This window comes from Lolium perenne, chromosome 7 (assembly GCF_019359855.2).
Source record: "Lolium perenne isolate Kyuss_39 chromosome 7, Kyuss_2.0, whole genome shotgun sequence".
NCBI classification, from domain to species: Eukaryota; Viridiplantae; Streptophyta; class Magnoliopsida; order Poales; family Poaceae; genus Lolium; species Lolium perenne.
The window spans coordinates 321,577,529-321,594,322 of NC_067250.2; the positions used below are offsets into that span (position 1 = coordinate 321,577,529).

The 16,794-nt window shown below is 45.1% G+C and overlaps 1 protein-coding gene across 1 annotated transcript; it reads left to right on the forward strand.

Moving 5' to 3' along the window:
* Positions 1-6,600: 6,600 nt before the first annotated feature.
* Positions 6,601-8,304, forward strand: LOC127316540 (zealexin A1 synthase). The gene is made up of 2 exons (XM_051346958.2): positions 6,601-7,510; positions 7,611-8,304. The coding sequence occupies exons 1-2, from the start codon at positions 6,605-6,607 to the stop codon at positions 8,256-8,258; spliced, it is 1,554 nt and encodes a 517-aa protein (XP_051202918.1). The 5' UTR covers positions 6,601-6,604; the 3' UTR covers positions 8,259-8,304.
* The last annotated feature ends 8,490 nt before the right edge of the window (positions 8,305-16,794 follow it).

Below are 16,794 nucleotides of genomic sequence, written 5' to 3' on the forward strand. Positions count from 1 at the left end.
TTTTTGTGTTTTTTTTAATATGGCAAACACGACAGTAAATAAAGTAAAACTAGCAACTAATTTTTTGTGTGTTTGTTTTAGTGCAGCAAACAAAGTAGTAAATAAAAGTAAAGCAAGACAAAAACAAAGTAAAGAGATTGGAGGTGGAGACTCCCCTTGCAGCGTGTCTTGATCTCCCCGGCAACGGCGCCAGAAAAAGAGCTTGATGGCGTGTAGACACACATCCGTTGGGAACCCCAAGAGGAAGGTGTGATGCGCACAGCAGCAAGATTTCCCTCAGAAAGAAACCAAGGTTATCGAACCAGTAGGAGCCAAGAAGCACGTTGAAGGTTGATGGCGGCGGAGTGTAGTGCGGCGCAACACCAGGGATTCCGGCGCCAACGTGGAACCTGCACAACACAACCAAATTACTTTGCCCCAACGTGACAGTGAGGTTGTCAATCTCACCGGCTTGCTGTAACAAAGGATTAGATGTATAGTGTGGAAGATGATGTTTGCAAAGAACAGTAAAACGAGTATTGCAGTAGATTGTATTCGATGTAAAAGAATGGACCGGGGTCCACAGTTCACTAGAGGTGTCTCTCCCATAAGAAATAGCATATTGGGTAAACAAATTACAGTTGGGCAATTGACAAATAAAGAGAGCATAACAATGCACATACATGATATGATGAGTAGTGTGAGATTTAATTGGGCATTACGACAAAGTACATTGACCGCTATCCAGCATGCATCTATGCCTAAAAAGTCCACCTTCAGGTTATCATCCGAACCCCCTCCAGTATTAAGTTGCAAACAACAGACAATTGCATTAAGTATGGTGCGTAATGTAATCAACAAATACATCCTTAGATATAGAATTGATGTTTTATCCCTAGTGGCAACAGCACATCCACAACCTTAGAGGTTGCTGTCACTCCCCTAGATTTAATGGAGACATGAACCCACTATCGAGCATAAGTACCCCCACTTGGAGTTACAAGCAATGAATTGGCCAGAGCCTCTACTAGCAACGGAGAGCATGCAAGATCATAAACAACACATAGATAGATTGATAATCAACATAGCATAGTATTCATTATTCATCGGATCCCAACAAACGCACATGTAGCTTTACAGATAGATGATCTTGATCATGATAGGCAGCTCACAAGATCAGACAATGATAGCACAATGGGGAGAAGACGACCATCTAGCTACTGCTATGGACCCATAGTCCATGGGTGAACTACTCACACATCAATCCGGAGGCGACCATGGCGGTGTAGAGTCCTCCGGGAGATGATTCCCCTCTCCGGCAGGGTGCCGGAGGCGATCTCCTGAATCCCCCGAGATGGGATTGGCGGCGGCGGTGTCTCTCTAAGGTTTTCCGTATCGTGGCTCTCGGTACTGGGGGTTTCACGACGAAGGCTATAAGTAGGCGGAAGGGTAGGTCAGCGGGCCTCACGGGGGCCCCACACCACAGGCCGGCGCGGGCCCCCTGTAGGCCGCGCCGCCCTAGTGTGGCGGAGCCCCGTGGCCCCACTTTGTGACTCCTTCGGTTTTCTGGAAGCTTCGTGGAAAAATAGGCCCCTGGGCGTTGATTTCGTCCAATTCCGAGAATATTTCCTTACTAGGATTTCTGAAACCAAAAACAGCAGAAAACAGCAACTGGCTCTTCGGCATCTCGTTAATAGGTTAGTGCCGGAAAATGCATAATAATGACATATAATGTGTATAAAACATGTGAGTATCATCATAAAAGTAGCATGGAACATAAGAAATTATAGATACGTTTGAGACGTATCAGCCGGCCCGGCAGGTGGCCTCGTGCTCCTTCGTCACGCGCGTGAGGTCGGCGAGACGCTCCTCGATGGCGGCGTTGATGTTCGCCAGCGCGAGGTCCTCCGCGTCGACGGGCTCCTCCTCCGCGGCGGCCCCCTCCTCCGCGACCTCGTACCACCCGTCCGCGGTCTCGTGCCAGCCGTCCGCGGCCGCCTCCACCATCTCCGCGACCTCTTCCTTCTTCACCGCCGTCTTGGCAGCGACGCGGAGCGCCTCGTCGTCGGCTCCTCCTCCTTCGTCTGCGGGAACCTGGCCCGGGCGGCGAGGGAGAGCTTGGCCCACGTGGCCTGCAGAGTGCGCGGCATGGCAACGGAGAGGGCGCCGGAGAAGGTGGAGGGGGAGAGGACGGCGGAGCGGGTGTGATGAGGTCTGTGAGACCGCCGCCGTCTTTTATAGCTGGCGGCCTTGGGCGGGAAAGTTGGGCGCGAGCGCGCGTCAATGGCCTTTTCGCGCGCGCGCGGGAACTTTCCTGCGAGTTCTACCGCCCGCCATTGCTGTCCCGTCGAGGCCTGCCATGGCGCAGCGCCACGCAAGGAAGACGAACCACGTGGCGTCTTTTTGGGTCGCCGCGTTGGGCGCAGGGTGCGACCCAACCGGACACGCGGACGCGGACCGCTGTCTGGGTGTCCGCTTGGTCATCCAAATGGCCAAAACGGATGGTCCAGCGCGCCCGTTTGGGTCGCTCGGTTAGAGATGCCCTAAGAACCAAAAACTGGGGAAACAGAACTTCCATATTCTTCACTGACCAAGACGATAAACATGATTTCAGGTACCTAAAAGCACTAAAGTTTATAATATGCAAACAATTTACAGGATTTTCTCCAGGTGCTCCGGTGTGCGCCCGTGGTTCACTGGTATAGAAAAACACATTTCCTACCGGCCCTTAAACCGTGTTACTGAACGGTTTTACGCTCGACACAGGTTATGGGTTAGATGTGACTTTTGTCACTATTGAGTATTGACCAGCAAAGGTTTTTAGAGAATAAAGTCCACTGGGTGTTCAGATGCTCAAACAAAGAAGCAGTCTTCACGCAAAATCTGTAGAATGATGTGTAGAAGACCGGTAAATATTTGGGGAAAATTTTGTTTCCAGACTTTTCGGCTTGAAAGCCATCTTGAGGCCATAGACGATTTTTTGGGTTGGCAGTACCGCATAGGTGTGTCCCTGGATTGTCTGCTGAACCTATACACATTGCCTATTTTCTGCCTGATACAACATTTCTTACTGTAATAATCACTGAATGAACTCGAAATCCTTAGAATGTGGATACGAGATTTATTACACACATGTGGGCTGTAAGATTTATAACTGATCGATTCCTATAAGGGAATGCTAGCGGTGACATCCTCAACTGGAGTTCCAAGCAGTTTGTAGACCATTTTTTTCCGATAAGGTCAATAGCTACTGACCATGCTCGGAAAATTCTCTAGAACAGAGAAACCCCCACTGCTAGTAGGTCTAGAAAAACCTTGGTAGTATTGCAACCTCAATTGCATATTCCCTTGATACACTTAGACATACACAGACCAAGGGCCGACATAGACATTGACATAAAAGGAAATAAACAATTATACCCATAAACAAAGCCAACGTAAACCTAGTACAACTTAACTAATTATCGTCCTTGTCATTTTCGACATCCCGGCCATCAATGCTGAACATCGTCATCCTCATCATTGGATATCAGCTCAAAGTTTTCCAACTACCAATCGTCCATCTTGGAACTAGCATCCCCGAGGCTGCATGCATCACTTGATAGAGAGGCTGGGGCTGCCCCTTTTCGGAAAAAAAGATCTGGCATCCCATGAGCTCGGAACTCCGAAGGTCCTCTTGTCGTCGCTATATGTCTTATGTAGGACCTTCAATCTAGCATGAGCCTTGTGTGTCCTGCATCCGCCTGTCTTGAACAAACATTCTTCCTAGATGGGGGTGGTGGTGACCCCGAGACAATCCATCACGAGATGGAGCAATGTATGGGTGACTTCATGATAAACATTCAGGACCAAGAGAGCAGTCGCATTATTGATAAGAGCTTTAATATGTAGAGCATAAGTGGCCAAACAAGAATATCTGCTACAAATACAAATATATGGTTTGTACAGTGCCAACTGAGCAACATAATTTAGAAGAGCCTCCCGACCTCCCCCCGGGCGGCTCCGGAGGATCCATCATTCCCCAACCCTAAGAGCCCCACCTCTCCTCCCTCTCCTGGCCGTTGTTGCCGCCGGGTGCTGGCGGTGATCGCGGCGCCTATCCGTCTGGTGCGGCGGTGGGCAAGTGAGGTGGTTTTCTCGATCGTTGTTCAGGGGAGTTGGTGGGCGGCGGCGGAGGTCCATGGGCGGCGTGGCTGGGCGTGGCCGGGGCCGGAGCGCCTCCACCTGGTCAACGACAAGGAAGGGGTGGTGCACCGCCAACGCCCTCCGCGCGGTGGTGCTCTGCGCCGCCTCGATCCAATCTAGGGTTTCAACCAAGATCTAGACCGGGGGAGTCTGGGCAGGTGCGGTCCTGGTGTTGGTCCTTGCCACACCGTTGGGCCGTGCTGGACTGCTCTCTCCATGTCTTCCGATCTGGTTGGTAGTTGACCGGCGGCGAGGGGGCTGCTAGTCTTGCAAATAATGGTGGTGGTCCTCAGATTCCTCTAGCGCCAAGTCGGTCGGAAGCTTCTTCCCACCGGGCTGGTTGGATTGTCGTGTTCTGGAAGGCCCTGCCGACGAAATTCATTGTGCGATCAATGCCTGAAGATTGCTGGATTGAGCGTTTTTAGTTCTGCGCACACATGATTTTTATCTGCGTTTGGTTTCAGAGGGAGCGCTTCGAAGCTCTGCTAGCTGTTAATATCATGGAGCTTGTTTTCTTTCCATAGTGCCGGCGGAGAAGATCATGAAAACCGAGATTGGTCGAAGAGCAATAGTGATCGGATCTTGGTGGTAAGGTGGAATTGTCTTGGTCCTTTGTGACTTCAAACATCGACTTGTATGTGGGGGCGACTGCACATGAGAAGTTCGGAGTTCTATCTTTGAGGTTGAAAATCTAAGGTCTAGCCTTAATTGGATGTGCCTGACAATGTTCTTGTTGAAGGTATTGTTTGAGAGTGAATACTTTCATGAGGGTGAAAAACTAAGATCTATGATCGGGCGACGACAGTGTTTGTCCACGGTTTCCTTCCTGGAGGCGTCGCTTATGGAGAAGCTGATCTTCTGATGTTGTCTTGGTGGTACTAGTGTTGCTATTCGAAGTTTTCGATCTCTGTAGCAGGAGTTTCTCTTTTGTAATTCTTCTTTTTTTTTTTAGTTGTGTACATTCTTTAGGACATGATGTTGTTGCAGAGGCTAGGTACAATTGATATCTCCGTGATATTAATATATCCTCTTTATTAAAAAAATATGGGTTGTACAGTATTCGTAGCTAGCAGCCAGATGTCTCGTTTTCAGTTGGTTTGGAAAATGGAAAAACAATCGGCACGAGATCAAACTCAGTACGGCAGAACCTGGCCAGGAAAGGTCACATCATCACCAGACATGTTCAGCCTATATTTGTATTCATACAATATATTCTTATTTCAGCAAGGATCACCTCGCAGGCAGATTCTTCTCCTATTCTCTACCGCAACAAGACAAAAGGCAAATAAAATAATGCACGCATTGCACACCGTAAGTTCGTTTGCGATGTGTAGTGTGCATGCAAGAAAGACAGCATGGCAGTGAAGACAATGCACACACTTCCGTGATTGCAAAGTTGTGAATACTTCCACAAGAAAAGTTTGTTATCTTGCTCCCAGTATCGTTCTCCTGATCTCCGATCATGCAAGACGCGCCAAGGAACGAGATCGACGTATAGGTTCACCCACTCATATGCATTTTGATCATCAGATCATGAAACATGTGTTTTGTCCCAGAAGACCAATATGAAATGCATTCGCATATGTCCAGTCAGGCATTAGATATATGTACTCTTGGTGCTAGATGACAAGGCCTGGGAAAGCATGTTTTGTCCCGTGTTCTTGGATCTCCATTTCTTACACAAGCCATATATTGATATAATTTTAGATGAAACTTCACAGATGTATCAGATATACAACACAATGTATATTCAAAATTTTAGTTTACATTTTTTGAATGGGGAGCAGCGGCAACTAGTTGCGGAATATCCTCTCACTTGTAACACATTTCTCGACGCTACATGCACTTCAGCACTTCTACATCTAAAGATACTCACATCGTTTCATCCAATTTAGTTGGTCTAACAATAATATGCAACTTGAACAGCTTACAAGGTGTCCCTTGTTAATCAGTCCACGTCGATAAGTAGGTAGAATACTCATAATACTCCCTTCACTCCAAGGAATAAACCGTATTCGTTTTTTATGTTTTTTTCTTTAACTAAGAAGAATTGCTCTAAATATATAAAAAAAAAATTGATGTAAATTAACATAATTAGAAGTTCTTCAATACGAATCCAAATAAAACCAAGTTATATAATTAAGATTTTGTGCTTAATTTTTTCTGTCAAAGTTCATCATGGCTAATTATATAGTACTAGTACTAGTACTTGATCAAGTTTCACAAAATTTGAATTTTAGTCCGATATTATATTTTTGGGATGGAGCTAGTACTTAGGATGAAAAGTCTGTTGTCTTAATTTCCATGGCCGCATCTTTGCAGCTAAGCACTGTCTCCGGTGCTAAGTGCAAAACGACGGCAATATGCCGCCTATATATGTGGGCGTCACATTCACGTCTGGAAGCACATCGATCCATTCATCGTACCAACAAAACACAAAATGGAGGACTACGTCGTCGTCTACCTCGGTCTGGCCCTGGCGTCGCTGCTCCTCCTGCTCGCCAGGCGCATCCGCAGCCCGGCAGCGCCGGACGGCAAGAACCATGGCCTGCGGCTGCCGCCAGGGCCGTGGACGCTGCCTGTGTTCGGGAGCATGCACCACCTCGCCGGGAAGCTCCCGCACCGCGCCATGCGCGACCTGGCGCGGCGGCACGGCTGGCCGGTCATGCTGCTCCGGCTCGGCGAGGTGCCCACGCTGGTGGTGTCGTCCCGGGAGGCGGCCCGCGAGGTGATGAAGACCCACGACACGTCCTTCGCCACGCGCCCGCTCAGCTCCACCGTGCGCGTCATGACCAACGGCGGCCGGGACATCATCTTCGCCCCCTACGGCGACCACTGGCGCCAGATGCGCAAGATCGCCGTCACCGAGCTCCTCACCGCGCGCCGCGTGCTCTCCTTCCGTGCCATCCGGGAGGAGGAAGTCCGCGCCATGCTCCGCGCCGTTGGGGCCGCCGCGGCCGCCGGGGAGGTCATCGACATGCGCCCAAGGCTGTCGGCGCTGGTGGCGGACAGCACGGTGCGGGCGGTTATGGGCGACAGGTGCAAGGACCGCGACTTGTTCCTCCGTGAGCTTGACCGATCCATCGGGCTCGTGGCCGGGTTCAACCCGGCCGACCTGTGGCCGTCCTCGCGGCTCGCGGTGTGGGCCAGCGGCGCCGTCCGCCGCGCCGAGGAGTGCCGCGACATCGTGTTCGGGATCCTCGACCGCATCATCACGGAGCACCAGGAGAGGGTGGCCGTCGCCGGGGACGATGAGGACCTCATCGACATCCTCCTCAGGATCCAGAAGGACGTAGCCGGCCTACAGTTCCCGCTCGACATGGGCGACATCAAAGCCGTCATCTTCGTAAGCAACCAATCAATCAAAGCCGACCGACATCATGTGCGTCATCACTCTAGCTAGCTAACTGTCTCCGTCGCGCGTGGCATACTTGCATGGCATGTAGGACATCTTCGGCGCGGGCAGCGAGACATCGGCGACGACGCTGGAGTGGATCATAGCGGAGCTGGTGAGGAACCCGAAGGTGATGCGCCGGGCGACGGCGGAGGTCCGACAAGCCTTCGAGGCCAACGGCGCCGTGGACGAGGACCAGCTCGCCACCCTCGTCCCGTACCTGCACCTGGTGATCCGCGAGACGTTCCGGCTGCACACGCCCCTGCCTCTGCTCCTCCCGCGGGAGTGCCAGCAGGCGCCGGCGTGCAAGGTGCTGGGCTACGACGTGCCGCGGGGCACGCAGGTGCTCGTCAACGTCTGGGCGCTGGGCCGCGACGAGCGCTACTGGCCCGACGACCCCGAGGAGTTCCGGCCGGAGCGCTTCGAGGCCGGCGCGGCGGCGGACGGGGTGGATTTCAGAGGGGTGGACTTCGAGCTGCTGCCCTTCGGCGCCGGCAGGAGGATGTGCCCCGGCATGGGCTTCGGCCTCGCCAACGTCGAGCTCGCGCTCGCCAGCATGCTGCTGCACTTCGACTGGGAGGCGCCGGGGGTGGCTGATCCGGCGGAGTTCGACATGACCGAGGCCTTCGGCATTACCTCCAGGAGGAAGGCCGGCCTCTCGCTGCGCCCCGTCCTGCGCGTGCCTATCCCCGACGTCTAATTGTACTGTACCACTACTGTACACGAATTGTATATTTGTGCTTTGCTTAAAATACGATTTGTGAGCTTGTTTTACAATCTGTACGGAATAATTGGCACCATATATAGCAGGAAATGCTGGTTAGTAAAAATTTTACATTGTGCGAAATGTAAAACAGGACATCAGATGGCACGTACCTCTAAGGGACCCTCTACAGATCAGTCGCCTGAGACTTAATAAGTCTAAGAACATTAGTAGCTTATTAAGCCGTGTATTACGTCCAGTTTTATGCGTTCGCATTTTTCACTAGAAAAAATAATATGTGCAACCATTTAAGACATATAGAACTATTAAGCAGTGTGAACGGTTATTTGAATAATAGTTTTTCAATGAAAGACCTTGGTGAAGCATCGTACATATTAGGCATCAAGATTTATAGAGATAGATCAAGACGTCTAATAGGGCTTTCACAGAGTACATACCTGGACAAGATTCTAAAGAAATTTAGAATTGACGAAAGTAAGAAAGGGTTCTTACCTATGTTACCAGGCAAAGTCTTGAGTAAGACTCAAGGTCCGGCTACGGCAGAAGAAAGAGAAAGGATGAGTCAGATCCCCTATGCCTCAGCAGTAGGCTCTATCATGTATGCCATGCTATGTACTAGACCGGATATAGCACATGCTGTTAGTTTGACTAGCAGATATCAAAGTGATCCAAGAATGGAACACTGGACAGCGGTCAAGAATATCCTGAAGTATTTGAAAAGAACTAAGGATATGTTTCTTTGTTATGGAGGTGACCAAGAGCTCGTTGTAACCAGTTACACCGATGCAAGTTGGAACACTGATCCTGATGACTCTAAGTCTCAGTCTAGGTACGTGTTTATATTGAATGGTGCTGCAGTATGCTGGCAAGCTCGAAGCAGTGCACGGTGGCAAAGTCTTCAACAGAATCGGAGTACATAGCGGCTTCATAGGCTTCATCAGAAGCGGTATGGATGAAGAGGTTCATTGTAGAGCTCGGTGTGGTTCCTAGTGCATTGGACCCACTAGTCATCTACTGTGACAACATGGGTGCCATCGCCAATGCACAAGAACCAATGTCACACAAGAGGCTGAAGCATATCAAGCTGCGTTATCATTCGATTCGCGAGTACATCGAAGATGGAGAAGTAAAGATTTGCAAAGTACACACTGATCTGAATGTAGCAGATCCGTTGACTAAAGCTCTCCCTAGGGCAAAGCATGACCAACACCAGAATGCCATGGGTGTTAGGTACCTTATAATGTAATCTAGATTATTGACTCTAGTGCAAGTGTGTTGGAGATATGCCCAAGAGGCAATAATAAAAGTGGTTATTATATATCTTTGTGTTTATGATAAATGTTTATATACCATGCTATACTTGTATTAACCGAAACATTGATACATGTGTCTTATGTAAACAACAATGAGTCCCTAGTAAGTCTCTTAACTAGATTGTTGATTAATAGATGATCATAGTTTCATGATCATGAACATTGGATGTTATTAATAACAAGGTTATGTCATTATATGAATGATGTAATGGACACACCCAATTAAGCGTAGCATAAGATCACGTCATTAAGTTATTTGCTATAAGCTTTCGATACATAGTTACCTAGTCCTTTCGACCATGAGATCATGTAAATCACTTATACCGGAAAGGTACTTTAATTACATCAAACGCCACTATGTAAATGGGTGGTTATAAAGGTGGGATTAAGTATCCGGAAAGTATGAGTTGAGGCATATGGATCAATAGTGGGATTTGTCCATCCCGATGACGGATAGATATACTCTGGGCCCTCTCGGTGGAATGTCGTCTAATAGCTTGCAAGCATATGAATGGTTCATAAGAGACCACATACCACAGTACGAGTAAAGAGTACTTGTCAGGAGACGAGGTTGAACAAGGTATAGAGATACCGATGATCAAACCTCGGACAAGTAAAATATCATGTGACAAAGGGAATCGGTATCGTATGTGAATGGTTCATTCGATCACTAAGTCATCGTTGAATATGTGGGAGCCATTATGGATCTCCAGATCCCGCTATTGGTTATTGGTCGGAGAGAGGTCTCAACCATGTCTACATAGTTCGCGAACCGTAGGGTGACACACTTAAGGTTTGATATCGTATTAGTAGATATTGAATATATGGAATGGAGTTCGAAGTTTTGTTCGGAGTCTTGAATGGGATCCCGGACATCACGAGGAGTTCCGGAATGGTCCGGAGAATAAGATTCATATATAGGAAGTCATTTTATAAGTTTGAAAATGACCCGGTGCATTTATGGAAGGTTCTAGAAGGTTCTAGAAAATTCCGGAAGAAATTACTATGGAAGGCGGAGTATCGGAGGGACTCCACCTAGCATGGCCGGCCAACCCTAGGGGGTGGAGTCCCAGGTGGACTCCACTGACACGCGTACAACACGCGACCGTTGGGAACCCAAAGTGAAAAGTGTGATGCGTACAGCAGTAAGTTTCCCTCAGTAAGAAACCAAGGTTTATCGAACCAGTAGGATTCAAGAAGCACGTTGAAGGTTGATGGTGGCGAAGTGTAGTGCGGCGCAACACCAGGGATTTCGGCGCCAACGTGAAACCTGCACAACACAACCAAATTACTTTGCCCCAACGTGACAGTGAGGTTGTCAATCTCACCGGTTTGCTGTAACAAAGGATTAGATGTATAGTGTGGATGATGATATTTGCAGAAAACAGTAGAGGGAGAATTGCAGTTGATTGTATTTGATGTAAAAGAATGGACCGGGGTCCACAGTTCACTAGTGTTGTCTCTCCCATAAGATAAATAGCATGTTGGGTGAACAAATTACAGTTGGGCAATTGACAAATAAAGAGGGCATGACCATGCACATACATATTATGATGAGTAGTGTCAGATTTAATTGGGCATTACGGCAAAGTACATAGACCGCTATCCAGCATGCATCTATGCCTAAAAAGTCCACCTTCAGGTTATCATCCGAACCCCCTCCAGTATTAAGTTGCAAACAACAAACAATTGCATTAAGTATGGTGCGTAATGTAATCAACAAATACATCCTTAGACATAGCATTGATGTTTTATCCCTAGTGGCAACAGCACATCCACAACCTTAGAAATTTCTGTCACTGTCCCAGATTTAATGGAGGCATGAATCCACTATCGAGCATAAATACTCGCTCTTGGAGTTACAAGTAACGACTTGGCTAGAGCCTCTACTAATAACGGAGAGCATGCAAGATCATAAACAACACATAGATGATAGATCAATAATCAACATAGCATAGTATTCCATATTCATCGGATCCCAACAAACGCAACATGTAGCATTACAAATAGATGATCTTGATCATGTTAGGCAGCTCACAAGATCCGACAATGATAGCACAATTAGGAGAAGACGACCATCTAGCTACTGCTATGGACCCATAGTCCAGGGGTGAACTACTCACACATCACTCCGGAGGCGACCATGGCAGTGAAGAGTCCTCCGGGAGATGATTCCCCTCTCCGACAGGGTGCCGGAGGCGATCTCCTGAATCCCCCGAGATGGGATTGGCGGCGGTGGCGTCTCTGGAAGGTTTTCCGTATCGTGGCTCTCGGTACTGGAGTTATTATCGACGAAGGCTTCTTATAGGCGAAGAGGTAGGTCAGGGGGCGACGCGAGGGACCCACACAGTAGGGCCGCGCGGCCCCAGGCCTGGCCGCGCCGCCCTGTTGTGTGGCCGCCTCGTCGCCCCACTTCGTTTCCCTTTCGGATTTCTGGAAGCTTCGTGGAAAAATAAGATCCTGGGCGTTGATTTCGTCCAATTCCGAGAATATTTCCTTACTAGGATTTATGAAACCAAAAACAGCAGAAAACAGCAACTGGCTCTTCGGCATCTTGTTAATAGGTTAGTGCCGGAAAATGCATAAATATGACATAAAGTATGTATAAAACATGTGTGTATCATCATAAAACAAGCATGGAACATAAGAAATTATCGATACGTTGGAGACGTATCAGCATCCCCAAGCTTAGTTCCTACTCGTCCCGAGTAGGTAATAAATAACAAAGATAATTTATGAAGTGACATGCCATCATAATCTTGATCAATACTATTGTAAGCACATGTAATGAATGCAGCGATTCGAAGCAATGGTAAATACAATGAGTAAAAAATTGAATCATATAGCAAAGACTTTTCATGGATAGTAATTTCAAGACAAGCATCAATAAGTCTTGCATAAGAGTTAACTCATAAAGCAATAAATTCAAAGTAAAGGCATTGAAGCAACACAAAGGAAGATTAAGTTTCAGCGGTTGCTTTCAACTTGTAACATGTATATCTCATGGATATTTGTCAATATAAAGTAATATAATAAGTGCAATAAGCAAGTATGTAAGAATCAATGCACATTTAACACAAGTGTTTGTTTCTAAGATGGAAGGAAATAGGTAAACTGACTCAACATAAAAGTAGAAGAATGGCCCTTCGCAGAGGGAAGCATTGATTGCTATATTTGTGCTAGAGCTTTTATTCTGAAAACAAGAAACAATTTTGTCAACGGTAGTAGTAAAGCATATGTATTATGTAAATTATATCCTACAAGTTGCAAGCCTCATGCATAGTATACCAATAGTGCCCGCACCTTGTCCTAATTAGCTCAGATTTACATGGATTATCATTGCAATACATATGTTTTAACCAAGTATCACAAAGGGGTACCTCTATGCCGCCTGTACAAAGGTCTAAGGAGAAAGCTCGCATTGGATTTCTCGCTTTTGATTATTCTCAACTTAGACATCCATACCGGGACAACATAGACAACAGATAATGGACTCCTCTTTAATGCATAAGCATTCAGCAACAAATAATATTCTCATAAGAGATTGAGGATTGTTGTCCAAAACTGAAACTTCCACCATGGATCATGGCTTTAGTTAGCGGCCCAATGTTCTTCTCTAACAATATGCATGCTCTAACCATTCAACTCATGATAAATCTCCCTTACTTCAGACAAGATGAACATGCATAGCAACTCACATGATATTCAACAAAGTGTTGATGGCGTCCCCAGGAACATGGTTATCGCTCAACAAGCAACTTATTAGGAAATAAGATACATAAGTACATATTCAATACCACAATAGTTTTTAGGCTATTTTCCCATGAGCTATATATTGCAAAGACAAAGAATGGAATTTTAAAGGTAGCACTCAAGCAATTTACTTTGGAATGGCGGTAAAATACCATGTAGTAGGTAGGTATGGTGGACACAAATGGCATAGTGTTTGGCTCAAGGATTTGGATGCACGAGAAGTATTCCCTCTCAATACAAGGCTTAGGCTAGCAAGGTTATTTGAAACAAACACAAGTATGAACCGGTACAGAAAAACTCACATAAAAGACATATTGCAAGCATTATAAGACTCTACACCGTCTTCCTTGTTGTTCGACCCTTACTAGAAAATATCTAGACCTTATACAGACCAATCATGCATACCAAATTTTAGCAAGCTCTATGTATTTCTTCACTAATAGGTGCAAAGTATATGATGCAAGAGCTTAAACATGAGCACAACAATTGCCAAGTATCACATTATTCAAGATATTATACCAATTACCACATGTAGCATTTCCCGTTTCCAACCATGCATATAACAATTTAACGAAGCAGTTTCAACCTTCGCCATGAACATTATGAGTAAAACTAAGGACATATTTGTCCATATGCAACAGCGGAGCGTGTCTCTCTCCCACACAATGAATGCTAGGATCCAACTTTATTCAAACAAAACAAAAATAAAAACATACAGACGCTCCAAGTAAAGCACATAGGATGTGATGGAATAAAAATATAGTTTCACTAGAGGAACCTGATAATGTTGTCGATGAAGAAGGGGATGCCTTGGGCATCCCCAAGCTTAGATGCTTGAGCCTTCTTGAAATATTCAGGGACGAACCACGGGGGCATCCCCAAGCTTAGAGCTTTCACTCTCCTTGATCATATTGTATCATCCTCCTCTCTTGATCCATGAAAACTTCCCCCACACCAAACTCAAAACAACTCATTAGAGGGTTAGTGCATAATCAAAATTCAAATGTTCAGAGGTGACATAATCATTCTTAACACTTCTGTACATTGCACAAAGCTACTTAAAGTTAATGGAATAAAGAAATCCATCAAACATAGCAAAACAGGCAATGCGAAATAAAAGGCAGAATCTGTCAAAACAGAATAGTCCGGAAAGATGAATTTTTTAGGTGCACCAGACTAGCTCAAATGAAAATGCTCAAATTGAATGAAAGTTGCGTACATATCTGAGGATCACTCACGTAAATTGGCAGATTTTTCTGAGTTACCTACAGAGACTACTGCCCAAATTCGTGACAGCAAGAAATCTGTTTCTGCGCAGTAATCCAAATCTAGTATGAACCTTACTATCAAAGACTTTACTTGTCAGAACAATGCAATAAAATAAAGATAAGGAGAGGTTGCTACAGTAGTAACAACTTCCAAGACTCAAATATAAAACAAAAGTACTGTAGTAAAATGATGGGTTGTCTCCCATAAGCGCTTTCTTTAACGCCTTTCAGCTAGGCGCAGAAAGTGTGTATCAAGTATTATCAAGAGATGAAGCATCAACATCATAATTTTTTCTAATGATAGAATCAAAAGGTAACTTCATTCTCTTTCTAGGGAAGTGTTCCATACCTTTCTTGAGAGGAAATTGATATTTAATATTGCCTTCCTTCATATCAATAATAGCACCAACAGTTCGAAGAAAAGGTCTTCCCAATATAATGGGACAAGATGTATTGCATTCAATATCCAACACAACAAAATAAACGGGGACAAGGTTATTGTTAACAGTAATGCGAACATTATCAATCCTCCCCAAAGGTTTCTTTGTAGAGTTATCAGCAAGATTAACATCCAAATAACAGTTTTTCAATGGTGGCAAGTCAAGCATGTTATAGATTTTTCTAGGCATAACGGAAATACTTGCACCAAGATCACATAAAGCATTACAATCAAAATCATTGACCTTCATCTTAATGATGGGCTCCCAACCATCCTCTAACTTCCTAGGAATAGAAGCTTCACGATTTAATTTCTCTTCTCTAGCTTTTATGAGAGCATTTGTAATATGTTTCGTAAAGGCCAAATTTATAGCACTAGCATTAGGACTTTTAGCAAGTTTTTGTAAGAACTTTATAACTTCAGAGATGTGACAATCATCAAAATCTAAACCATTATAATCTAAAGCAATGGGATCATTGTCCCCAACATTGGAAAAAAATTCAGCAGTTTTATCACAAGCAGTTTTAGCAGTTTTAGCAGTTTTAGGCAGTTTTGTAAGCTTTGCATTAGGAGTAGAAACATTGCCAACACCAATTATTTTACCATTGATAGTAGGAGGTGTGTAAACATGGGAAGCATTTGCATTACTAGTGGTGGTAGTAGTCCAAACTTTAGCTACATTGTTATCTTTAGCATTTTCTTCTTTTTCCCACCTAGCACGCAATTCGGCCATCAATCTTATATTCTCATTAATTCTAACTTGGATGGCGTTTTCTGTAGCAAATGACTTAATATCTTTATTTTCATTAGGCATAACTTTCGATTTCAAAAGATCAACATCAGCAGCAAAACTATCGACTTTAGAAGCAAGTATATCAATTTTCCCAAGCTTTTCTTCAACAGATTTGTTAAAAGCAGTTTGTGTACTAATAAATTCTTTAAGCATGGCTTCAAGTCCAGGGGGTGTATTCCTATTATTTTTGTAAGAATTCCCATAAGAATTACCATAACCGTTACCATTATTATAAGGATATGGCCTATAGTTGTTACTAGAATTATTCCGATAAGCATTGTTGTTGAAATTATTATTTTTAATGAAGTTCACATCAACATGTTCTTCTTGAGAAACCAATGAAGCTAACGGAACATTATTAGGATCAACATTAGTCCTACCATTCACAAGCATAGACATAATAGCATCAATCTTATCACTCAAGGAGGAGGTTTCTTCGACAGAATTTACCTTCTTACCTTGTGGAGCTCTTTCCGTGTGCCATTCAGAGTAATTAACCATCATATTATCAAGAAGCTTTGTTGCGGCGCCTAGAGTGATGGACATAAAGGTACCTCCAGCAGCTGAATCCAATAGGTTCCGCCAAGAAAAATTCAATCCTGCATAAAAGGTTTGGATGATCATCCAAGTAGTCAGTCCATGGGTTGGGCAATTTTTAACTAAAGATTTCATTCCTTCCCATGCTTGAGCAACATGCTCATTATCCAATTGCATAAAATTCATTATGCTACTTCTCAAAGATATAATTTTAGTAGGAGGATAATATCTACCAATGAAAGCATCCTTACATTTAGTCCATGAATCAATACTATTCTTAGGCAAAGATAGCAACCAATCTTTAGCTCTTCCTCTTAATGAGAAAGGAAACAATTTTAATTTTATAATGTCACCATCTACATCCTTATACTTTTGCATTTCACATAGTTCAACAAAATTATTAAGATGG